This window comes from Mytilus edulis, chromosome 9 (assembly GCF_963676685.1).
Source record: "Mytilus edulis chromosome 9, xbMytEdul2.2, whole genome shotgun sequence".
Classification (NCBI taxonomy): domain Eukaryota; kingdom Metazoa; phylum Mollusca; class Bivalvia; order Mytilida; family Mytilidae; genus Mytilus; species Mytilus edulis.
This window is the reverse complement of record NC_092352.1, coordinates 43984757-44010260: the sequence shown is the minus strand read 5'-3', so window position 1 is coordinate 44010260 and position 25504 is coordinate 43984757. Positions and strand designations below refer to the sequence as shown.

Below are 25504 nucleotides of genomic sequence, written 5' to 3'. Positions count from 1 at the left end.
TGCATCTATTAAGAACGTTTAACAGAGGGTTTTGGATACCATTTCTATTCTGCAACCTATCTTGGCTTTAATGTATTCCTTATCTATGTTTCGGCATAAATCTATCGTTGTTGCATTAAAATATCATCACTATTTTCAAAACTAATACATTATATTGTAACAAAATATTGCTTTAAAACTGTTTTGCTAGTTAAAACAGAATTATCTAAATAGGTACATTTATCAACGGAAAATTCATGCAATAAATCGAGAGAAAAAATGTTATTCGTCCATGGCAATCGTCTACGAATCAACCCATTTTAAGTCTGATGGTAAACAAGCCACAGTTTTAAGATTAGCAATGGATTTAAGACACAAAAGTTATCGGAGAAACAAAGATTTAACAAAAATACCAGGTTTCTCGTTATAACATGCAGGAATAGTATTTTTATATGTTAAGCCAAATGTTGTATTTACCTACACTATAATAGTTAAAATTGATGACATAATTTGCTAAAGAGATACTGCAAAAAATAATTACAAGTTATTTGTACTTACCGACACATTCGTTTGCGATTCTGCTGGTAGCACGTGCCCATGGCCTGTCAAAATGGAAAGGTTTACATTTTTCACATTCCGATCCTGCAGTATTATGTTTACAATCGCACACAAATTGACCCTCACGATTTGTTATGCAGCGAGATGCATGACCGTTGCACTTGCACCTGCCTCCTACGGCAAAATCCGACAAAGCATAATAGTAACTTTCTCGTGCTGATTCGTCGTCGTGTTCGTCTCCGTATGTATTCAGTCTATTAAACACTACCATGATGTCCGTCGCTGTCACCCAGTCTTGTAAAATAGGACTGTTGTCGAAATCGTACGCCGATGGCCGTTTTTCTAGGGTACTAAAAGCAACCCGAGCCCCAGTTAAGGGTTCAATATTGCTAAATTCCTCAGTACATAACGCATCTTGTTCGTTTGCTTTTGTTACTAATGCTCTTGGAGATTTGGAATACATTTTCTTACAGTTACTAGAATAATATTGGAATGGTACCCAGGTTTTCCCGTAATCCATACTTTTGTAAAGTGCCATGGAATCCGGTCTTGCAGAACAAAATTGCAAACTTATATATGTTATTTCATATTTTTTCCCCAAAGATAATTTTAAAGTTACATTTTGAGGATATTGTACGTACGTGTTTGACATCCAACATGTTAAATTGTTTGGATTATTCAGATCTGTTAAGTATGATGGCGGATGCATACGTTTTGGATGATTCGCATCACAAATAAAACAGTTCCGGACAACTCTACCATCTTTGTCCGTAGTTGATTTACAAAAACGAGTTGGCGGTGAACCGCACATACTTGACGCTGTAACATCCTTTCCAAAGGCTGCATTTACAAAGTCTGGAGTACACAACGTAGGCTCTCCCCGCTCGTTATAACAAGGATCTGGTGGAGTATTTTGAATTTCAAACATATTCATATATGATCCAGTTAAAACATTCCGCAAACATACACACAACAGTATTAAGAATATTTTAAACATTTTTGAAACTAGTCTGGAAGCTCTGAATACCCATAATCTCATTTTGATAAAAAATAATCCACAAGCAAACCAAACTACTGAAAATTATCGGAATTTTTACATTGTATTTTAAAATTTATGTTTCATCTATCACACAAGTCGATTATTAAAATTTGTAGTATTATGATTCTCTCACTTTACCACACATTGGTTAAATAAACAATTTAGCATTATGTTAATAGTTTCTCGCTCAATATCATCTTATCATCTTCTCTATCAGCGTAAATCCATCACTTTATTACTGTCAGAGCTAGTTGTCTATAGTCAAAAGATATTCCGAAGCTACGAGAGTTCAGAGACAACTCAACACCATATAACCGAGTCCACTCGTATAAATGGCGACTTACAATTTTTCTGCTCAAGAAGTGAATTCAAGAAACATTTTTCTTCTCTCTAATCATATTGAAATTCCATTAATACGAATCTTAATCTATAGGGCAGGTAGTACTCGCAAATTCAACAGTAAGAATAGCTCGCCATGATTAGGCACGCCTACAATGTTATCAATCAACCGCTATAAATAATTCTTTTGGCTATTGTAACTTATGACTCCGCCCACCTTTGTATTCAGTTAATTCATCATTGGTTACTAATTAAGACTTATTCACATTGTTACAAAGGTGTTAAAAGATAATTTAACCATTGATAAGAAATTGATAAGCAAAAACGTAAAAGTTTGGATAACTTCCAGAAAAAAAACTGAAACAGAATGACAAAAAAACTTTTACTTAGCAGTGATTTGAAGCAACTGTATCTTCTAATATTTCAAATTAAAATCTCCCTTTTCTTGCATTAATACGAGTTTAAAGTTGAAACGGAAAAGGCATCACATTTCAACGTTTTAAATCATCTTATATCTGAACATATTATCTTATGTTTGTTTTTGTCAGTGACGATAACATGTAACTAGAGATATATAATAAGGAATAGAATATATGTACGCTGATTTAGCTCACTAAAGAATATATTATAACGAACCTTGTCTCGTTTTCAGATTCCTTATTGCTATGGTGTTCGAATTAAGGGCGGAAAGAATTTACTTAAGTTTTTGAAGGAATGTTCAGCGATATGACTTAAAGGAATTCCGTGAGGATGATGAAAAGTAAAAGGAGAAAAATATTCCAAATTATTATATAGTTTTCAACTTTCAATAAAAAAGTTAAATGGAAATTAAATCGGATATCAAAATCAATTACAATGCATTATAATGTTAGCAGTTCAGAAAATATTCGTTACAAACGGTTAATAATTTGCATGAAATATAAGTTAAAAAATCATGCAAATTAGAAGAACTTTCTATGCATGTAACATGGTTATTCCAACAACAAAAATATGTATTAAATATGAAGATTTAAAGAAATTTCTTTTCAAGAAAGAACTCAATAAATGAATAATATACGTGGAAATGAAACAGTACTAGTATATGATATGTGTAAATGTATGTATAGGTAAGTTGCTCCTGGTGCGCAGGAAACTTAATTTGGGTCTGAGGGTATTTTACATCAACAGTTACTGACCAAGCTGTACATGGAACTGAAACTCGAGTACATACGACATGATTAACAAAATGAATTACCGGTAACAAATGAAAAGAAAACGATTAAATGCATAATAATGATACTTTCAGCATCTATAATTTATGTTATAATTAAATCAAGAGAAAATAAAATACAACAAAACATATAATTACCTATTACACTTATACCATATATTTTAAGCACGGTATAATTATCCTAAGATGGCTAAAAGATAACAGAAAACTCATTAAAAATGATAGAAGTTCCTTGTCGTTATTAATATTATGCTTTATATTGTCCCCCTCCCCTGGATTTTGTACCTCTCACTGGCGGTGAACTGTCATGAGTTTTCAGGAAAGTTCCAATAGGTAAAAGGTTTTTAAACCACAACTAAGCAATCAAATGATATGCAATTTCAGATGGTAAAAATATTCAAAATATGTGGTAAAACAGAGACTTAAAACAGAGGAGAAAACTCATTTTATTTTTGGTGAATTTTCAAGTCCGATCAATCCAAAGGCCGTTGATAAATGAATAATAATAATAAAAAAGGAAAATGGAACGCATCATAATTCTGAAATACAATACATGTAATTTATAACTTATCTTTATATACTTACATGTATAACAAAATAGTAAATCGATATATGTAGAGAAGACTGAAAATAGAGGTAAACACCTAATTTTCGAAATGTCTAAATCAGACGGCCGTTATCGAGTCTCAAATTTGTCGACTGGAACAACGTTCGCCTGCAATCCTTACCTATGATTTCAGCACAATAAAAATAAAAATAATTAGAAAATTTCACAAGACAAGGTAAACGATTGGGTCAAAGTCTCAATATGCAATCAGTGATACTGAACATAACAAAAAAGACATATATATATATATATTTGTAAAATTTGTCAGTGAAAATTCAATTTCAAACTCACTTCCATATCAATTTCACAACTGATGACTATATATAAGTCAAAAGTCGTTTATAATTCACAATATTTATACGGTTAGCATGTCCATGTTTTCCGTGGCGGTTCTTGAAATTTTTAATAGGGGAGTGGGACACTGAAATTCTACGAGGGGGCCCGCTGCAGTCCTGCTTCATGTAAAATTTGTCAGTGAAAAATCAATTTCAAACTCGGTTCCAGTTCAATTTCACAAAAAAGTCAAAAGCCGTATACAATTCTCAACATTTATACAGTTGGCAGAAATATGTTTTCTGTGGCGGATCTAGAAATATTCACAAGAGGGCCCTCTGACTGCCGAAGAGAAGGTCCGCTCCAGCCATGCTTTAATGATTCCCGACAAACCACATTTTCCCAACAAAAGTGGGGACGCTCCCCCTGGAAAACCCCTGAATCCACCTCTGTTCACTGTTTGTATAGCTGACTTTCACGAGGTTTAAGACAAACTATGTAAAAAATACAGTCGTCAGTAACATCATCTTTTTCTTTGTTCATACAATATTTCTCGTAAAAACATAATACAACACGTCTTTTCAGTAAAATGTTGTTAATGCGTAAATTGAATAACACGATATTAAGTATCGTGATATTTTAAGACATTTTCAAACAGTGAGTGCTTGGAACGAATTATACATACTTCTTCCGTAAACACGGTTCTGTCTTTCGTTTGTCTTACGCATTTGCGTAATCATGTAGCATTTAATTATTCAACAACAGCGCTGGCAACCTGAACTAGTTTTCTGCATAGTATACATGTAGCAGGTATTAGGTTAACATTACTTCCCAAATTATATGACCTTGTTTAAGTAAGAAGTTTGTTTTTACGACAGTTTTTTTTAATGTTTTGCTCTACAACACATGGTTTAGACATGCAATGAAAAGGTTTCTGTGCACGGAAGACTGATTGATTAAAAAAAGATGTGGTATGATTGCCAATGAGACCACTCTTCACTAGAGACCAAATGACACAGAAATTGACCATACGGTATACAACAATGAGCAAAGCCTATGCCACGTAGTCAGCTATAAAAGGCCCCGAAATGACCAATGTAAAACAATTCCAACAAAAAATCTAACGACCTAATTTATGAACAAAACAATGAACGAAAAACAAATATGTAACACAACAACAAAGGACAATCACTGAATGACAGGCCCCTGACTTGGGATATGTAGATACATACATATTGTACGCGTGCTAAGACATGCTTTTTTCCAGGAGTTTTTCATTGTTGTTAGAGGCGTGATGTTACGATTTTGTTTTCTCTCGAGCAGCATTATTTTAATTTGAGTCTCCATCAGAAAATATAAAGCTTACAAAAAAATAAAAAAGAACTACGATCTGTAAATACCACTCTAGACCGAAAATTGCAAAAAGTAATGCAGATTTAAACTCATCTATAACCAGCTCGAAATCTCGTCTTTCTAAAAAAAATTATTCACCATTCCTGGGTCAGATAAATCAAAACTTATCTAATATGTAAGGACTTATGTCGGATCTTTCATCCAAACCGAGGACCTTCACAATCTGACTTTTATCTGTGACGTGGAGGCATTGTAAATTTACTAAGATTTAGTCAACTAATTTTTTTCTATATTTGAATTTAATTGTTTTTAGTTTAAACATATTTTTTTTTATTATTATGGATTTGGAAACGACATCAGTCTTTTTTTAAAATCTACAAGGGTGTCTTTTAAGATCAAGAGATATTGCTCTCCCTTAACATGGGTTAGCCTATTATCGCCCCCTTCCGACAGATTATCATCGTTCCTCAATACGTTATTCGCAAATGGTGTCAAGGGAGTGCCGAAAACATATTAGTAGGCTCTGTGTTGAAGACCGTACCTTGACCTATAATGGTTTACTTTTATAAATTGTGACTTGGATGGAGAGTACTGTTGTTCTATTGGCATTCATACCACATCTTCCTATATATATAGATATTGCTCTTTTCAAGCGTGTCGTTTATTTGATATATTCGATTTAAGTTCTGCATAATGTCGCCATTGAAGGGCATTAAGCAGTTAATGTTTCTATTACAAGCGCATGCACATACACAGAGCCTCGGCTTTCATAAGAAATCAAGTGACAAATGTATCATCTAATTCCGTTTAAGCTCTTGTGTGATGTTATGTTAATTCATACACGATTTACTTCATACAACTACATGTACTTGGCATTCTTCAATTTGGTCTCGAATGTACCGCATTGCACCAACGCACCCAGTCTCACGCGGGTTTGTTGCTGGTCGACTGAACAGTAGTCAGTGCTTCGTTAAATGAGACATTTTGATATTAAATTTATATTTTAGACAAATTACAACCCTTTGACAAATGTGGCCGTTCTTTTAAGGATTTTCTAATTTCAAACGATAGTTTTTTTGTCTTATCCAACCGATCCTACCTATTACATATATATGAATTTAGTATACACTCTTAATATAAGCTCAGTGTTAAATCTACAAATTTGCAGAAGCATTTTTTTTGTTTTTCCTCGCCGGGATTCGACCTCACGCTATTGGGATATCGAGACAACATCGCCTGCACTGTGTCATGAGCTTTAGACACTCGGCCACCTAGACTGAACATACATGTATCTTGCATGACAAAATGTGGGTGGATCTTATAAAATGATGACAAAAGTACAATAAATATATATAACTACAAATGTATTTGGTCCTATTTTTTAAACTGATTTTCAAAAGTCAACGTTAATAATCGTCTTCTTCAAATTTCATATATAATATAGTTTTTTTTCTATTCAAATTTTTTTAATAGCCCTATACGTAATTTATTTTCGAATGATAACAATTTTAGGTGTCCCACCCATTCATACACATATCTTCGGGTGTTAATTAATTATATTCTATTATATTCACATAATATTTGAATGATCTCTAATAATTACATCATTGTTATTTTTACAAGGTGTGAATATGATGACAATCAAAATGACTCCAAGTCATTAAGATAGTATCAATTTTCAGTGACTGGTAGCAATTTTCATCGGGATATATGCGTGTACACAACTACTCATCATTGAGTAGTGCATACGTCTTGATTTCACATATTTACTTGAATCGTATTTCGAATTGAAAAAAAACGAATAAAATTTCTACTGTATATAATATACAAAAGAAGATGTGGTATGATTTCTAATGAGACAAATGTCCACAAGAGACCAAAATGACAGACATTAACAACTATAGGTCACCGTACGACCTACAACAATGAGCAAAGCCCATACCGCATAGTGAGCCATAAAAGACTCCGATATGACAAATTGAATGTAAAACAATTAACTCATCATAGATACAAGGAGCCTGGTTTTCGAAAGTATCATAAGATATGTCATTAGAATATCTTAGGACATATTTTATGACCATCTTACAACTATTATATGATATGTCATAAGAGGACATATTTACGTTATTTTTAATAATTATATAAAAAATGTTAAAAATAACTATAGACGGAAAAATAAGTATGACAATAATAATTATTATCATTAATATTATTTATGAATATATATTTTTTAATTATATGTTTGAATCTAGTTTGTTTATATACATATAATAAATTGAAGATATTCAAGTTCATGTATCATTATACAGATTCAATATTTTATTGAAGTCTCACCACTTGTATACTATTATACATGAGGTGTTGTTTAATTGTTATTACTTTTAAGCATTGGTACATCGAATACCCGCTTAACGAAATACCCGTACAAATACGTTACTGAACTTCTATATAAAAGGAAATAAATAATTTAGATATTTATTATACGTAACCATGAGTAAGAAAAGAAGCACAAATTTTACGTCACAAGAGATACAAATTTTGACTGATGAAGTCGAGAAGAACAAGTCCTTACTATTCAACAGACTCACAAATACAGCAACCAACAGTGCAAAAAAGAGAGCATGGGAGGCTGTTTGCTCAAAGATGAATGCAGTCAATGAAACAGATCACCTCAGAACAGTTGAAGAGATTCGAAAAAAGTGGACCTGTTACGTCAGCAGTACAAAGAAGAAGCTAGTGCAGAAAATAAAAGACGGACTGGTGTTGGTCTTCCTCCAAATGCAGTATCATCAGTAGAAGAAAAGGTAGCTGGGGTAATTGGGAAAACTCCTATCAATGGAATTGAAGGCAGTATTGACACTTGTGTATCTGCTTCATTTGAGGAATTGGACTCTTGTGCTTCCGTTCAATCGCCGGAAAAGTCAAAAAAGTTGTCATGTTCAAGTTCCAGCATTTTACAAGGTATGTACAGTTATTTGTTAAGCATAAACAACATGACAAACCGATCGATTGTTGATTGTGTAACATCCAGCGGCAAATATGCCATGCAAATTGAAGGCAAGAACCAATATTTGTTGATGTTTATTTATCAAACTTTCGGTTTTCTCCTTTAAAACTCTTTATTGTTTAGGCTTAGTAGACGGTATGAGATTTGGTATTGTTGACGGCCTTATTTCGACACATACTTACATCTATGTCATTTGAAATGTAATGGGTAGTTGTCTCATTGGCAATCAAATCGTGTATTCTCGTGTTAGAAGAACTCTTGTCAAAAACTCCATCAAAAACTATATCGTGAAAGGAAGGTAAATTGTTCATAATAGAAGAGTATGGATGTCCTAAAACGACACATGGATCAATGTCCTATCAAATTTCGATACAAAATTTGGGGACACGGAATTTCAATACAAAATTTGGGTCACGGATCTTACGGGTTATATTGAAAAAACTTAATTAACGAGTTATTAAACAGCAGAGATATTGAAACATCAATGATTGAATAATTTCTTTCCATAAATACTAAAGAAATATCAAATAAAAAAAGGGTTTCTCCCGCCTAATTTTCTTGCAAAATAGAAATAACATTGGAGGATCCAAATGGGGGGGGGGGGGGGGGGGGGGTTCCGAGGGTTGCAACCCTCCTTTTGTTTTGGCCGATCAATGCATTTGAATGGGGACATATAGTTGGAACCCCCTTTTTAAAATGGCTGGATCCGCCCCTGAATAAAACACAAATTATTTTATCAAATTAAATAGGGTTATCTGCTCTAAATTTTAAAGGGACCAACTCAAGTACACATTTTAGAGTGCGCTCGACTCAACAAGAGTTTTATTTGGAATTCTAAGGTTGGTCAGAACCTTTTGTGAACAACAAACGCTAGCACATCATAGAAACACAAGTGAATAATCTATATTTAAAAGTTTATAACAAAAATCTCTATGAAATAAAAAGGCTTTGCATTAAGTTTCCCCCTTGGTATATGTATACAGAATGGCCTTTCTCTATCATTATTATGGTGTTGTAGTGTAATTGCCCCGTAGTTCTAGGGGGTTCCCCAACCTGTCACACGGGTACTGGTACATCACCGAGGGATCCGAAGGGCCACATGACATGACGTAACAGTTGGGTACTTCTAGCCTCTTCCTCTAGGACAGCTCTCTCACCACGGAACGAGCAAAGCAATGCGCCTGATATCTGGGACTAGACGAGATTAGCTGCGACTGACACCTTGTAGGAAGGTAAGGGCACTCTAACACTAATCATAGCTTGTATCAACCCTCGGGTTACCATAGAGCTCAGCGAGACAGGCCAAATAACACATTAGTGTTAGAACGCACAGTTTATAAACATTTTTAATCTTAACATTTCATTGATCAACGGAAAACAAAAAAATATTTCACATCATTTATAGAGAGCTTTTTATCTGTTTATTTGAAATAAAATACTCATTTTGTTTTGTTTCAGCATTTCCTCTTATTTCGTCAGACGATGATGATGCTGTTGATGATGTGATAGTTACCCAGGATATGCCATCTTCAAGTAAAGTTGCAAAATTGGACATACCAGCAAAGAAATTTCAGAAAGAAAATGAAAACTTGCGCCTTATTGAAATTGAAAACGAAAGGTTCAAAGTAGAGAGAGAAAGGTTACAGATAGAAAAAAGTAGATACGAGGTAGAAAAAGACAGGTACAACTTAAAGATGCAGAAATTAGAGATAGAAAAGGTTAAATTGGAAATGGAAAAGGGCAGATATAATTTGGAATTGTCAAGACAGCAGTTACAAATAGCAGAGCTACGCACGACACAACCAACCCTCTTTCAGAAATCTAATTCGTGTGTGGCTACCAATCAGTCAGAAAGCAGCTGTGATTCTTAATTTTTGATTAAGTGTGTTTGTAGTTATGTGTGTTGAGTATTTAAAATGTGTTCAACTTTTCATTGCGTTGTATGATTTAAAAGGTATATCATTAACATTTACAGAATAAATTATTGATTATCGTTTGTTTTACATCCATTCACAATGTCATTATTGAAGAATTTAAGTCGCATAATGATAACACGAAAGTTTAGATTGTGTTTGCATCTCCATATACTACATGTAGTACTAGAAACTATATCAAAATTCAAATATAGAAAACAAACAATGGTATTTGGGGTAAGCTTTAAAAGCAATAAAAATATTGAGCCACAAAAAATATTACAGAAAAGGTATTTTATTGGGAATAGCGTCCATTTATAAGTCTCCTGCTACAGTTGCACCATCGTGCATATGTCCAATGTACTGTTGCCTTGCTATATGTCCAGGGTCACAGTGATGTTCATCTGGAGGTAGTGGAATGCCATGGTTAATGCACATATTGTTGAGAACTGCTACACTAACGGTAATGTCACAGCTTTTTGTAGCTCCGTACTAAAGTGTTCCAGCACTATTGTCAATGCAACTGAACCTCGACTTCAACAAACCAAAGCTCCTTTCCACAACACATCTTGCCCTCATATATCCCCTATTATAGCATTCCTCAGCTTCTGTACTGGCATTTAGAACAGGAGTCATCAACCATGGTCTTAATGGATAGCCACTATTCCCTAAAAGCCATTCTATGCCAATCTCCTTCGAGTCAAATAATTCATAAATGTTTGAATTGGTCATAATAAAAGAGTCATTTTCTTTACCATGGTATTTTGCGACTATGTTCAAAAACTTCATACTAGAGTCACACACTGCTTGCACGTTAATTGAATGGTAGTTTTTTCTATTTTCATAGAAACCCATCCCTCATTATATTGTGCAGTCCAGCCTCGTCAGTTGATATCTTTATATAGTTCCTACAAACCCTCTTTAAACATAAGGTAACATCACTTGTAATTTTAGATACACTAGGCCTTGATATATTAAGTACATCGGCATTTGCCATTTGGAAGCTTCCAGTGGCATTAAACCTGAGTGCTATCATGATCTGAAATGATACTGGAAACGCACGAGATCTTGTTGTTGGCCGTGCTAAGTCATTTTCAAACATTCTACAAAGTTCAAGATAAAATTGAGAATGGAAATGGGGAATGTGCCAAAGAGAGACAACCCGACCATAGAAAAAAAACAAGCAGAAGGTCACCAACAGGTCTTCAATGTAGCGAGAAATTCCCGCACCCGGAGGCGTCCTTCAACTGGCCCCTAAATCAATGGGCGTGAAAATCTATATCTACGTACAATTTGTTCAACGTCCATATAATCTAATGGGTTGTTTCTGTCTCGGAAGACCCTGTTTCGGATTTCGTTTTCAGTTCGTTGTCGAATGTGCATGTAAACAGAAGCCACATTCTTTCTTTCACGTAATGTCGTAACTTTTATGATAATCATAAGTCAGGTCGAGAGGCGTCTTAAGTTTATGATAAAAGTTATTACATATTGTAACTTATGACACTTTCGAAAACTTATCTTTCGACTATGACATGTTCTAAGACCATCATAAGACATGTCTTAGTTATAAGATACTTTCGAAAAACAGGCCCCAGGATTGAAATTTTACGATGTTAAAAATGTAATATAAAAGCTAAATTATAAAAAAATACACCTTGTGATGTATGATGGAACTTTGGCGTGTTTCTTGTTTTTTTAATCCGGTTTTCACATAAATTCCTCTCTGAAGCTTTTGAGTCTCGCAATTTCCACAAATAATCAACACTAAAAATCCCAACCCAAATACTTAATTTATATTAAAAAAAACCATTAGATTATGGCCGCCATGAAAATATATTTAATTCATTTATATTTTTGGAGTTTAGTATGACGCCTATTTTTCACTTAACTAGTACACACTTCTATTTAGGGGCAAACTGAGGTCCAAGGGTGCGGGATTTTCTCGCTGCGTTGAAGACTCATTGGTGGCATTCGGCTAGTACATGTATCTGCTCTTTGGTCGGGTTGTCGTATCTTTGACATGTTCCTCATTTCAATTCTCAATTAATTTCGGGCTTTTATGTTTTAAAAATATGTACAAAAGTTCATTTATCTCCAGTAAAAGATATCAAAGGACATTCAAACTCATAAGTTGAAAATAAACTGATAACGCCATGGCTAATTAATAAAGGCAACAGTAGTATATCGCTCAAAAAGAAAACGACAAACAATAGTACACACACAACAACTTGAAAACTAAATATTGAGCAACACGAACCCCACAAAAAACTTTGGTAACTATAGATAGCAGTCGTTTCCACTTATCATTAATTTTTTTCTATGGAATCATAAATATAACGACTTCACTTGCATCAGAAAAACATATACCACTATTTAAACAAATTTCCAATAAAAATTGCTGTTTCTCAAAAATAATCAAATATGTGAAAAAATGTGCATTTGATTAAATTTGGGAGACGTGTTCGACTATCCTTTTATTTGTCGACCTCCGAAAAAATATTTATTATATATACAATACTGTTTAAAAAGTCAATGTGGAGTTAAAATGTCACGGCCGACACTCGGCTAACCGAGAGATTGGTCGGTTAATCTATATTGAATATGCGGCTATATGGGCGATTGGTCTGTTAATCGGGTTGGTTATACGTCTGTTAAGAGTAAAACGCTTAATTTAATGTTAAACTCTATTAAATATACAGATTTAGAACCAAATCAAAAAAAGAAAAGTGTCTGACAAAATGATATCTATCATAGAACATTTTGCACTTGTAAAAACATTTCTTAGTCTGCGCAGTTTTCAGTAAAACTAAAAGGCGTCGCGCAAGTATGTAGTATTTATGCTTATACGCATAGCAATTTTTTTTAATAAAAGGCGAAACAAACAAATTTAGATATCATTTAAAGGACAAAAAATAGTACTGTGGTTCAAAAAAATAAATCGACATTAGTAAATATTTCATAATTGTAAAATAACGTGAATAATACCCCGTTTTAGTGAAAATTATGGGAATAAAGTCTGTTAATGGGTTGGACAATTGAAATTGTGTCAGTTAAGAGTTATTTAGCCACGACAATAATTTTGCTACCTTTATATTTTCCCCTTGAAAAATTTAAGAATGAGATGTTCCTGAGTAAACAAAAATGACAATACAGTGCCACAGTATCCTAGAAAGAGCATTTTTATTTTTACTTTCTTTGCATTTTATTGAAGGGTGTGTCACTTCAATATACCGTGATATGGATTGGCCTCTGGAATATGCATGAATTTTTAATTGACGTTTTCAATCAGCCTTAATTTTTGTGTCTGTTGGAAGTAGCACGTTCTCAATTCCGACTGAAAGTGTCTTTCTAATACAACACAGGGTACATATAACGTTTTCTCGTTCACATATGAACATGATATTTGTCACTGGACGTTAAACCCTAATTCGTCAGCATCATCCAATTGGTTCTTTTCTTCTATTACTTAATCATATGTTGTTTACAAATCACTCTAAAGAAGTAAACGGAAAGGAGCGAATGCAGCTACATTTGGTTATTTTAAGTTTCAATTCATTTTATTCCGTTTAGTTCCTTTTTACCTAAGTGCAGAGGAGAACTACAGTTGTCTGTGGTGACCAGTGAAGTCCATTTCGCGTTTTCGCGATTTCGCCTTTCATATTCTATAGGGCGAAAACGCGAAATCGGGAAAAGGCGAAATCGCGAAGTCGAAAACGCGAATTCGAAAACGAGAAATCGGTTTCGCGTTTTCGCGTTTTCGACTTCGCAATTTCGCCTTTTCGCCATATAGAATATGGAAGGCGAAAACGCTAAAACGCAAAATGGCATTAACTTGCGACCATAGTTGTCCGCATGTAAACTTCTAGAATTTGTCACCAATATAAGTACATCGCAATCCGTTACTGTTTCAAAAGCCATCGGTGTTTCATGTGTGTATTCTTAAGCAAGTATTATTTTTCTCTCGTTTTTAGCAATGTATCACTCTACTGTCCTTACATATTATTCTTTATTCTGCGTTTCCATCCAGATTCTCGTGTATACCATGAGGGTCCGGATTGAGGGTATTGTTTATTTCTGTATTCTTTGAATTGTTGTCATTTTTTTCTACATTTTATTTATCTTACTCATTATTCTTTCTTTATTTTTCATATTTTGTCATCCCAATATATTTTACTTACTGATGTTTAGTTACATTACGACGTGTATCTCTGATTTATATACTGGTTACCAATGTAGATGACAAATTTGTGTCATTCATGACAATTAAACAGAATCAACATGATATATGCGATCATTCTTGGATGAAATTAATATTACTTTAATATTACACTTTTTGAAACCAATTTTATCAATTTTCAATTTCATGTGTTGTTTCCGTATATGTTATGTTTCATTGCTCATGTGTTGTTTTCGTATATTTTTGCCGCTCGTCTTGAGCCTACTTGTTTGATCCGATAACACCCCATATAGCAATAAAATTTTACTTTTTTATTCATAACTCTTAGCAGACCAATTAACAGACCGGGTTTTATACATCCGACCCATTAACAGACCAGGTTTTAAATAAAGATTGATTTATGTCACCAAAATACAGATTTTCGTGTAGATTTTTCACACAATGATATCAATATGGTTAACAAACATAATGCCTTTCTTTGATGTTCAAAATATTGAATGCAAGTAAATTTAACCAATGTGTCATTTTGTGTACATTTTATGTGTGTAAAATGTGTATAAATTTATTGATGAGTAACCCGCCTTTTCATTTTATAGATCGTACATCGAAGCTAGAAAAATAATAATTACACCACTAAATTCAGTACATTCAATTGTTTTGTTAGACATGAATACTTTTTATGATGAAAATATATTTAGAAAGTTATACAATGAAACATGCTGAACTTTCAATGATTTTCTCGATAACACCTGATTAACAGACTTTAGCCAACCCGATTAACAGACCAACCGCCGATATAGCCGCATACTCAATATAGATTAACCGACCAATCTCTCGGTTAGCCGAGTGTCGGCCGTGATGTTAGGTATCATTATGATTCTGCCATGCCAAACAGAATTACTAAGTAAACACGTGTCTTTGCTCATAAAAATTCAAAAATTAATAGCAATATATACACTTGAAACAATCATTTGTGACAAATACAAAATAACTTTACAACATTACATGTATACACAATAATTTAAAAAGTAAATAGTCCAGTCTCCTATCCTCTGTCAGTTCTATATAATGACTTTTTAATGTAGAACCCCAATTTATTTACTGGTGATGGTCTTGATTAAATAAGTATAAAAGTCACCCTTTCCTTTAAATATGATTTACAGAAAAGTTTATTTCCAAATTATGAAAAAAAGTTGTTCATCCTCATAATCTAATAAAAATATGTTTCTCGTCTTCTAATATGTTACTTCTAAGGCAAAATCTGTACTCTTAAGGAATATGTCTTCCTTTTTCTATATTTAAATTGGTCTCTTAATCTTACTTAAAAAAATGCCTACCTCATATCTTGACTTACATCTAGTAATGACCAATGAGGATAGCTTGAAAACAAAACTTTACGACAAAAGAGATGATTTCAGCTTCCCAATTGTGAACTTTCCATATCTATATAGCAAACATTCCAGCAGCGCTTGCACATGGAATCAATATTTCAAAGTTGTTAAGACATTCCAGGGCTTGTATTTCCTATCACGATTTCATTGATATATAGAAGGTTGCTGCGAACATGGAGTCAATAAAACAAAAAGTTCCTATAGTGGCGAAGTTGAAATCACCCCTTCGTAAATTTTAAGGACGGACGGAGATGGTTGACCGTGGAATATTCGTTTCACAGATGATAGTGATTTTTTTTCTTGTGTAGTTACAACAAGCTCTCCCCCATTCTCGAATATGACCTACCGAGTTAAACTGTTAAGAGTTTATTTTAATTACCGTGTTTGTACTCACATAAACAACACGACGGGTAACGCATGTAAAGTAGGATCTGCTTACCCTTCCGGAGCACCCGAAATCACCCCAGTTTTTAGTTGGGTTCGTGTTTTTAATTTTCTATGTTGTGTTGTGTACTATTGTTTATCTTTTACTGGCGTTGTCAGATTATATCCGACTTAAGAGTTTAAATGTCCTTTCAGGATTATTTGCCTCTCGTTAATACACTGTAGGAGTACGAGATTTCTTACACGAATTTGTCACTTTGGCGGGAAACTATACGAAGTATACTTTGTTCTATTACGAAACATCATAAGTTCATAATAGATACAGGAAGATGTGGTGTGGGTGCCAATGACACAACTCTCCTTACAAATAACAATTTATAAAAGTAAACCATTATAGGTCAATGTACGGCCTTCTATTTAGACTGGTGGACCTTGTTTAATCACATGGCGGCTATATTTATACCCGAATTAGAACGGTATACCGTTTTTGAATAATTTTATTTTTTTGTTACAGCTCTCCCGAGTATTGTAGAAATGTTTTTTTTCTCCGCAGGTAAAAATTGTATATAACATAGAAAAGCGAAAATAAACACAAATTCAGTTAAGTCTATCTGATGTACCCCATATAACACAGAAGTATGCAATAATAAATAAAAGTTTCTGTTTCATGTACACTGTGTATGGATGGTAAAAAGGTTTGAGACTGAAATTTAAAAGCTATACCTAATTAGGTTAAAAAAAATAATGAGAAAGACGAATTTAGATAAACTTTTTATAATAGATAAGATAAATTTATTTTATTAAAGTGTCACGTATTGATCTTACACAGCAGTAAAATATTTACAAGTACAATTATATAAAAATAAAGATCAGCACCCAGCCTATAAAGACTTATTAGAGAGACACTACATGTATTATAATATATATATATTATATATAAACGAGTCTAAATTGAAAACTACGTTCAAACCTATGATTGCGTTGGATGAAAACCGCAATTTGTATACGTGTGCATGTAAAACAAATTTCGTTGTAGAAGGGTCTAAATACAGCACAAACAACATTTTCCAAAAGACCAAAAAAGTGAAAAGTATATATAAACAAAACGCATTTGACTAACAGGTCGAACAACTGATGGTCTTAAACCCTGCTGACTGCCATTGGCGATTGCCAAATAAAATTGATCACGAGATGTAACAAAATGGATCTTAATATAAATTTAATACTAAACAGAAAACGATAAACTTGTGACCAAGATGTCATGCCACAAACACAAGGTGTCAATATTTTGTTTGTGTACCAGATCTAGATTTCGACAATATATGTCTCTTCAGTGATGTTAGGGATCGAAACGGTACTTGGAAGGCCATATAATTTACCCTCAATTTCAGATTGACTCTTGAATTTTAAGATTGACTCTTGAATTTTAAGAGTCAATATAGGATGAACGGATCATATAAACCGGAGGGAAAATATGATACAAGCCCAAGCGAAAACATATAAACGAGTCTAAATTGAAAACTACGTTCAAACCTATGATTGCGTTGGATAAAAACCGCAATTTTTATACGTGTGCATGTAAAACAAATTTCATTGTAGAAGGGTCTAAATACAGCACAAACAACATTTTCCAAAAGACCAAAAAAGTGAAAAGTATATTTAAACAAATGCACTTGACTAACAGGTCGAACAACTGATGTTCTTAAACCCTGCTGACTGCCATTGGCGATTGCAAAATAAAATTGATCACGAGATGTAACAAAATGGATCTTAATATAAATTTAATACTAAACAGAAAACGATAACCTGGTGACCAAGATGGCATGCCACAAACACAAGGTCTCAATATTTTGTTTGTACACCAGATCTAGATTTTGACAATATATGTCTCTTCAGTGATGTTAGGGATCGAAACGGTACTTGGAAGGCCATATAATTTACCCTCAATTTCAGATTGACTCTTGAATTTTAAGAGTCAATATAGAATGAAAGGATCAAATAAACCGGAGGGAAAATATGATACAAGCCAAAACGAAAAAGTATAAACGAGTCTAAGTTGAAAACTACTTTCAAAGAGATGAACAAGTTGAAGAAAAACTGCAAAGGTTTTTGTATTATAAACTTAAAATTGATCAAAATGTTTTATTCGGAAATTGTCACATATTCGGAAAACCAGGACTAAATGGCGTAAGACCAATCGTATTTTTTATTTATCGGAAAGATCTTGAAACAGTTCTAAATAGAGCATATCATCTTAGAGGGAAACCATTCGGCATCAAGGAGCAGTTCCCAGGCGAAGTCGAAGCAAGACGAAAGAAATTATATCCCGCTCTGAAGAAGGCGAGGCAAGACGGCAAACACATGAACCTAGCTAGAGACAAATTATACATCGATGGAAATTAGTTCATTGTCGAACCGGAAAATTATTCAATGACAACCCATACCACCAAGACAAGGAAAAAGAGCAAGAAGAGACTCATATGAACAGTGCTCCGTTATAAACGATGCTGACTAACAATCATCCTCACAAACTGGGTACACTTCGAACAACACAGGGCGAAGGAAGTGAACTATCGGGTTTTAAAATTCAGGATATTAAATTGTGTTGTCTAAATATTTGTGGAATGAAGTCAAAATTACTAATACCAGATTTTGAAGTTTTAAAAACGTCACATGATATATTAGTTTTAAAAAACAATAACAAAACAAGACAAATTAAATATAAATCTTCCAAACGGCTATAATTATATTTCAAAATGTAGAAATAAGTTTCGTAGAAGATCTGGTGGTATAACTGTAGTATACGTTTAAAAAAGAGTTTGAAAACTACCTAAAATTTCCTTCAACTTTTGTACTTTATTTGGCTTTTTTTTTTAAAACTTTTTTTGTTTCGAGCGTCACTGATGAGTCTTTTGTAGACGAAACGCGCGTCTGGCGTATATCCAAAATTAGGCCTGGTATCTATGATGAGTTTATTATCTAAAACAGATTCGCGACTATTTTTGCCCGAGCGATAGTGAGGGCTAAAATAACACGAATATAATGCCTACTCGTGTTAAACTACAATAAAGTATAGCTTGCATCAATTATTTCGATTCTGATTAGGACAATAAAGGTAATTTTATGTCCAATGTGTATAAGTGTAGATCGTTTTTGTAGACTCTTCCATGAACCTCCCTTCCTTGTTTGTAAAGAAGCAAACGACTGACACTGTGATTTTTCAGGGGAGGAGTTTGAACAGCCAACATGAACGGTTGTCGTATCTAGGTCAAATATGTCGATTTCGGAATGCAACACATTACAGTCATAATGAATGAATAAGTAACAACATGTGAATCATTTAAGAGTTTGGAAGTGTTTTAAGTTAATGAAATATATTAAATGCATTCCAATTTGGTAAAATTCATTATTCTGTAGTAGTCAATATACGCATGTGCAAACAAATTTCATTGGATTTAGAGCATTGGTTTGTTCACAAAGCGAAAGAAGTACATCATATTAGAATGTAGTTTTAACATGAGTAGGCATTATAGTAGTGTTATTTTAGCCCTCACTATCGCTCGGGCAATAATAATCACGAATATAATGCTTACCCATCTTAAAACTACAATAAAGTATAGCTTACATCAATTATTCCTCACACCTAAATCTAGTTATAACGACAAGGTTAATTTGGATAGTTTTTATGAATGTTTTAAAAATTTGAATGATAATGTTGATGGAGATGAAGAACATGATATTATTTTTGATAAAATTCCTCCAAAGAATATTGATAATATACTAAATTCTTCAATTACAGAAGACGAAATTCTGGCTGTTGTAAAAAAACTTAAAACAATAAGGCCTCTGGATATGATAATATTGTAAACGAACATATACTACATTTCACTTTATGATGCCTATATACTGCATGCAAACTATTTAAATATTAGGTTTCGGGAAAATATCAAACTCTTGGTCAGAAGGTATTATCCTACCAATCTTTAAAAATAAAGGTAATATTTATGATTCAAGTTCATATAGACCTATCACATTAGTGTCTTGTTTGGGTAAGACGTTCACTGCTGTCCTGAATGAAAGACTTAGCAAATTGTCAGATGAGATAGGATTAATAACAGAAGCTCAAAGTGAACCTGGTTTTAGAAAAGGATATTGCACAACTGATAATATTTTCACTTTGTACATTGTATGCTTTAATTTCTATCTACCAGTCACTTGGCAAAAACTTATACTGTACCTTTGTTGATTTTTCAAGGGCATTCGATGCAATATCTAGAGCCTCATTGTGGATAAAGTTACAAAATGCAAATATAACGGGAAAATGTTAAAAGTACTGCATAGTTTATATGATAATGTTAAATCTTGTGTAAAAAGCAGTCAAGAATTGTTTTGCATTCTTCAAGTGCGACATAGGAGTAAGACAAGAAGAGAATCTGTTCCCTTTCCTTTTTGCAAGTTATTTAAATGACCGAAAAGATTTTTTTATCAAAATAGTTGCATTGCTTTATGATGATGACACCATAATTCCTGCAAACACCGGATACATTACAAAACGCTTTGGATATCTTTGAAGCCTAATGTACCAAAAGGAAGTTAAAAATTAACTTGAATAAAACGAAAGTAGTAATTTTTTGCAAGAGAAAATCTCAACATAACCCAATTTTTAAACTTTTTGCCAATAATCTAGATATAGAAGATTTTAATCAAATTTAGGAGTAATTTTAAGTTACAATGGTACTTTAGTTGAAGCCAAGAAAAAAATAGTCGAGCAAGCACAAAAAAGTATTATTCAGTTTATACAAAAAATACGTAATATATCATTACCTGTTGATGTACAGATTAGTTTATTCGATACCCTCATACTTCCCATCCTGACTTATGGGTGCTAAGTATGGGGGTTTGAAAACATTCAAATGATAGAAAAAAATCACCTACAATTTTGCAAAAATATACTAAAGTTAAGAACCACTACTCCTAATTTTATGTCTTATGGAGAACTTGACAGAACTCCAATTGAGGTAGCTATTAATTTAAAATGGTCTCTTTTTAGAATAAACTTATTGACAATCAAAACAAGTAAAGCAGTGTGTTATGTCACAGGCACTTGTCAATGTGGGGTTTACTATCCATACCAGTACAAAAAACACAAGGTAGCTAACGGAAATTTTCAATGTGTTCGCCTCAACCAATATTCCATTACTTTCCCTTGCCTTTTTCACGAATAAACATACACCAGTCTGTCGGTAATTGATTTATCTTTACACGTAAACAACTTACACATACCTTGAGGATATCCCTCGAACAGAATAACACACTTGAGATGAGATTTATTGACCTTTTACCAGACCATTGAATTTAGAAGTACAAGCTTCCGGTTAACTTAGGAAGTGAATATAACTGTGCAATTCCATTGGTCACATTTTTCTGGTTACTGGTAACTAGTATAAATAAACAGGTAACCAGATGAATTAAACCAATGGGATTGCACATGTCGGCTTCCTTATATTACGCTTATTGTCATCCAATCAGAACCATTGATACAAAAATTGCCTTAGAATGATTAACATACTGTAACAAAATGTGGTTAAAAAATAACAAATATATTTCAGACTTGGCAAGAACCAGAGAAGCAGCTTCTACTTGGTGTTCCCACAGACTCTCCAAAAGTAATAATTCCCAACTACAACAAAATAGACCTGACCAAGCTAAATAAAGGGCTGCGCTTTAGCGCATGATACGCCCGTTGCTCTTTTAACTTGTCTTTTATGATTTGAATGAATTTATATGATCAACTAGAAAGATATATACAAATCAAAAGGGATGGTACATTAATATATTCACCAAAGTTTCATAAAATCCCCCTTTTTAAGTATAAAAATTCATTACTTAAGAAAACGTAAAATCTAAAATTTATTAAAATGGAAAGGGAGCTTATGTCAATAAATATAAATAATTTATCAAAGTTGCATAAAATTTTGTGAAAGTGTTAGTTATTGTCCCAAAATTGGAAAATCCACCCTTTTTTTATGAATAAAGCCCCATAAATCCAAAACTTAAAATCTGAAATTAAAAAAAACCGAAAGGGAGCTTACGTCAATAGATATAAACAATTCACTTAAGTTTCATGGAAATTGGTGAAAGTGTTTTTGAGTTATTGTCCGAAGTGTGGACGACGGACGGACAACCGTATACCATAATACGTCCCGTCTAAAAGACGACGGGCGTATAAAAATGATATCACTGGTTCATTTTCATATTTCAAGAGAGAGGAAGATAAAAAGTGGTGGAATGATTTTTTCACAGATCTTTCTAGTAATAATGGTCAGTACTAATTAAACTTTATTTGATTAATTAACAAAAAAAAAAAAAAAAATGATTTCTTTATAAATATTCAAAATTTTGAAAAATCCTACAGACAAAAAAATTTTGGAATATAAACTTTTCATTAGGGCCAAATTGTATGATGCATTCCTTCAATACTACTGTTTGCTCTCGAAAAAATAATTGGCAGGTATTTTTATTCATACTGGGGATTTTTCCTTGTACAAATACAGTGGTTAAACAAAACTATCTGCCAAAAAAAGTATCTGTAGCAGAGATTTTAAGATTGTATACATGTGCTACAACACAACTCAGCATTATCAAGCCTTAATGATATATAAATAAATTTTTCCATGATAGATTGTTAATATCTGTTAATGTCAGCTCCCTTTAGAACTTTATAAATTTTTTACAGTAATTTTTCTTTTTCATTAATAAAAGTGGGGATTTTCCAGTTGCGACAATAACTGAAAAACGCTTTCAGCAATTCTCTAGAAATTTTGGCGAATTGTTTATATCTGTTGATGTTATCTCCCTTTTGATTTTCATAAATTTCAAATATGACATTGATAAGTAAAAGAACTTTGTTGTTTGAAAATGTGAGGGTGTATCATATGCTCATGGCGCAGCTGTTTATTTTATTTTAAACATGTTAAGAAAGAATACATATATTATTTTTTTTTGTCACATAATCTCCCGAAGAAGCAGTGTGGCCGATAACTGATTTGATTGAAAAATCCAAGGAACGAGATATAAAAGAAACCTCCGACACTAGACAGTTAAGTGACTCAGAGTTGAGAGATGTGTCAGATGAAGATGAACCAATTCCTCAGGTAATTCATTTTGTATACTAGTATATAAAATTTAAAATTTATAAACTTCTACCAAAATTAATAAGAAGACATGTGTAACAAGGAGACAACTCTGTATCTAAGACACAATGTAGTATAAGGTATTAAAGCAGTTATAGGTTACAGTACTATCTTCTAACTTGATTCACATCGAGCCACAAGATATAAACTTTAACTGACCAGTGTAAAACTATACAAACAGGAAACCCAACAGTCTAATTTACATGCAAAAGGAGAAACCAAAAAACACTTGCACAAACTACCGAAACAAATTTTAACAAGAAATTGAAAGACTCACTAATAAAAAATAATTGATTTAAACAAGAATAATTAGAACATATGTTCTTTTTTCTTAACAAAACATGCTTTTCAGGAAGTCTGCAAGAACAGATAAGACCTGATCAGTTACAAACTATATTTGGTTTATATTAAACCTCCTCTCTTCAACAACCAAATGTATTCTTAAACATAGATTTAAACAACAATAATTCTTACATAATTTGCTTATCAGGGAATACGTTGATATGATTGGTGGTGTTGGAGAGGACTTCTGGAAGTCGTTTTTGGGGTTGTTTATTTTTCCATAGACGACATTGATTGTAACCAATGTTAACAAAATGGTGGCGATATTAACACAATCCGGCTCAATCAGGCTCGACGTTACAATATTTATTTTCACTTTGCAATAATTGTCAAACAAATAAACACAAAACATTTAGTTGAATGATAAAATACAGGTTTTGTAGTCGATATAAATCAGAGAGCAAATTTCACAGGGTACATATTTTTGCAGCAACCAATGTATATATTCATGCACCAGGCCATTACAATGACAGGAATACAAAATTTGCGTGTGATAGAGGTAACAAGTGTGTAAAAAGTAATTCTTTATCTCTTATGTTAAGAATTTTAAGAATGTTATACATTTCAAAGAAATTCATTTATGTATAAACTAGACCAAATTCAGACTTTAAGTTGTTTGTGAGTGAACTGGTCGAGTTTATACACCATTAAATTCCTTTGAAAAAGCGTTTAGTCCTATAATAATTTTATTCTAAATTTATGGAAGTTTATAATGTTCTAAATTTTGTTTTAGTTTGTTGTTGGAAAAAAGAAATATCATGGCCAAGGGGATAACAATACAATTACTGTAAGCGTTGGGGAGATGGTCCTTCTAAACTTAAAAGAATACGAAGAGGAGTGGCCTCAAGTTGCCAAGTCATCAACTTTGATGAGGAAACCTGCATGATCCATTGGTTCAGAGGATCCAAAACCAAACCATGGAAGCCATGTAGTAGAGTGATACAAGGGAAAAAAGGAAAACGGGAAGCATGGACACAGACAATCAACAAAACAGGAATCATAAGGAACAGTTTTTGTTCAACAAAGGGGGGTTTCTTACCTAAAAATGTAAAAGAGGTTTGTAAAAGTCAGGAACTTCAAGCCAAGATTTAAGAATTATCAATGCTTAATATTATAATTTAATATGCATATTTACTTAAAACACCCCTTTTAGACCGAAACAAAAAATTTGGAAAAAAACGTTATTTTAATTTTTGAAAGTTTATCAGTATTATCAAAAAATAAATATTTGCAAATAACATGAACAATAACTTTAGAAACCAGCATACCTCATAAAATAACTTTAGGGTAAGCTTATATATTATGTGTCCTGCATTTTACCCTCCCAATTGTTTAGGAAGTCCTTGTCTGTTGAAGATCCATTGGTTGCCTTGAGTTGATTATACATTTCGGTTGAGTAGCTGTCCCCAATTTCCATTCCTATTTGATTATTCTTGAATTAAAAATATTATAGCACAAAACTTTGAATTAATTCATATCATATTTATTTCAATCAGTTTCTTACCATGATTGGGAAAACAATCTTTTCTATAAGTCAATGTGGGGAGACAAATTGTTTTTGTCAGGTTCATCCGCTCATTTTCCAAATGATAATCTCCTATATTAATATGGAAAAATCTATGCAAATATGTAGGCAATACTGACCCATTCATTTTTGGTGTTTCACACTTCATATTTATAACTCACTTAAAAAACAAATTTGAGGTCCTGTTTTTTGTCATTTATCATTTTCAACATGG

At 33.0% G+C, this 25504-nt stretch overlaps 2 protein-coding genes and 1 pseudogene across 5 annotated transcripts in view; 1 reads left to right on the top strand and 2 right to left on the bottom strand.

Annotated features, from left to right (window-relative positions):
- The window catches only part of LOC139488421 (netrin-1-like), a 40050-nt gene extending 37652 nt beyond the window's left edge, over positions 1-2398 (bottom strand). Inside the window, exon 1 of one of the 4 annotated variants that reach the window (XM_071273990.1) lies at positions 538-2398. In XM_071273990.1, coding sequence (XP_071130091.1) covers positions 538-1576 — 1039 coding nt within the window. In that variant the 5' untranslated portion in view covers positions 1577-2398. The remainder of the gene's footprint in view (positions 1-537) is intronic. The other 3 variants (XM_071273988.1, XM_071273991.1, XM_071273989.1) reach the window with 3 other exon arrangements.
- Positions 2399-7848: 5450 nt separating this feature from the next.
- On the top strand, positions 7849-10236 carry LOC139489981 (uncharacterized). The gene is made up of 3 exons (XM_071276833.1): positions 7849-7852; positions 8059-8319; positions 9824-10236. Exons 1-3 carry the CDS (start codon positions 7849-7851, stop codon positions 10234-10236), a joined length of 678 nt encoding a protein of 225 aa, XP_071132934.1.
- Positions 10237-10770: 534 nt separating this feature from the next.
- Positions 10771-11133, bottom strand: LOC139489980 (putative nuclease HARBI1 pseudogene; annotated as a pseudogene).
- Positions 11134-25504: the final 14371 nt, after the last annotated feature.

Excerpts from the sequence above, each read along its gene's own strand:
- LOC139489981 (XM_071276833.1), top strand. Across the intron at positions 8,320-9,823 it reads AAGTTCCAGCATTTTACAAG|CATTTCCTCTTATTTCGTCA; the intron begins GTATGTACAGTT and ends GTTTTGTTTCAG.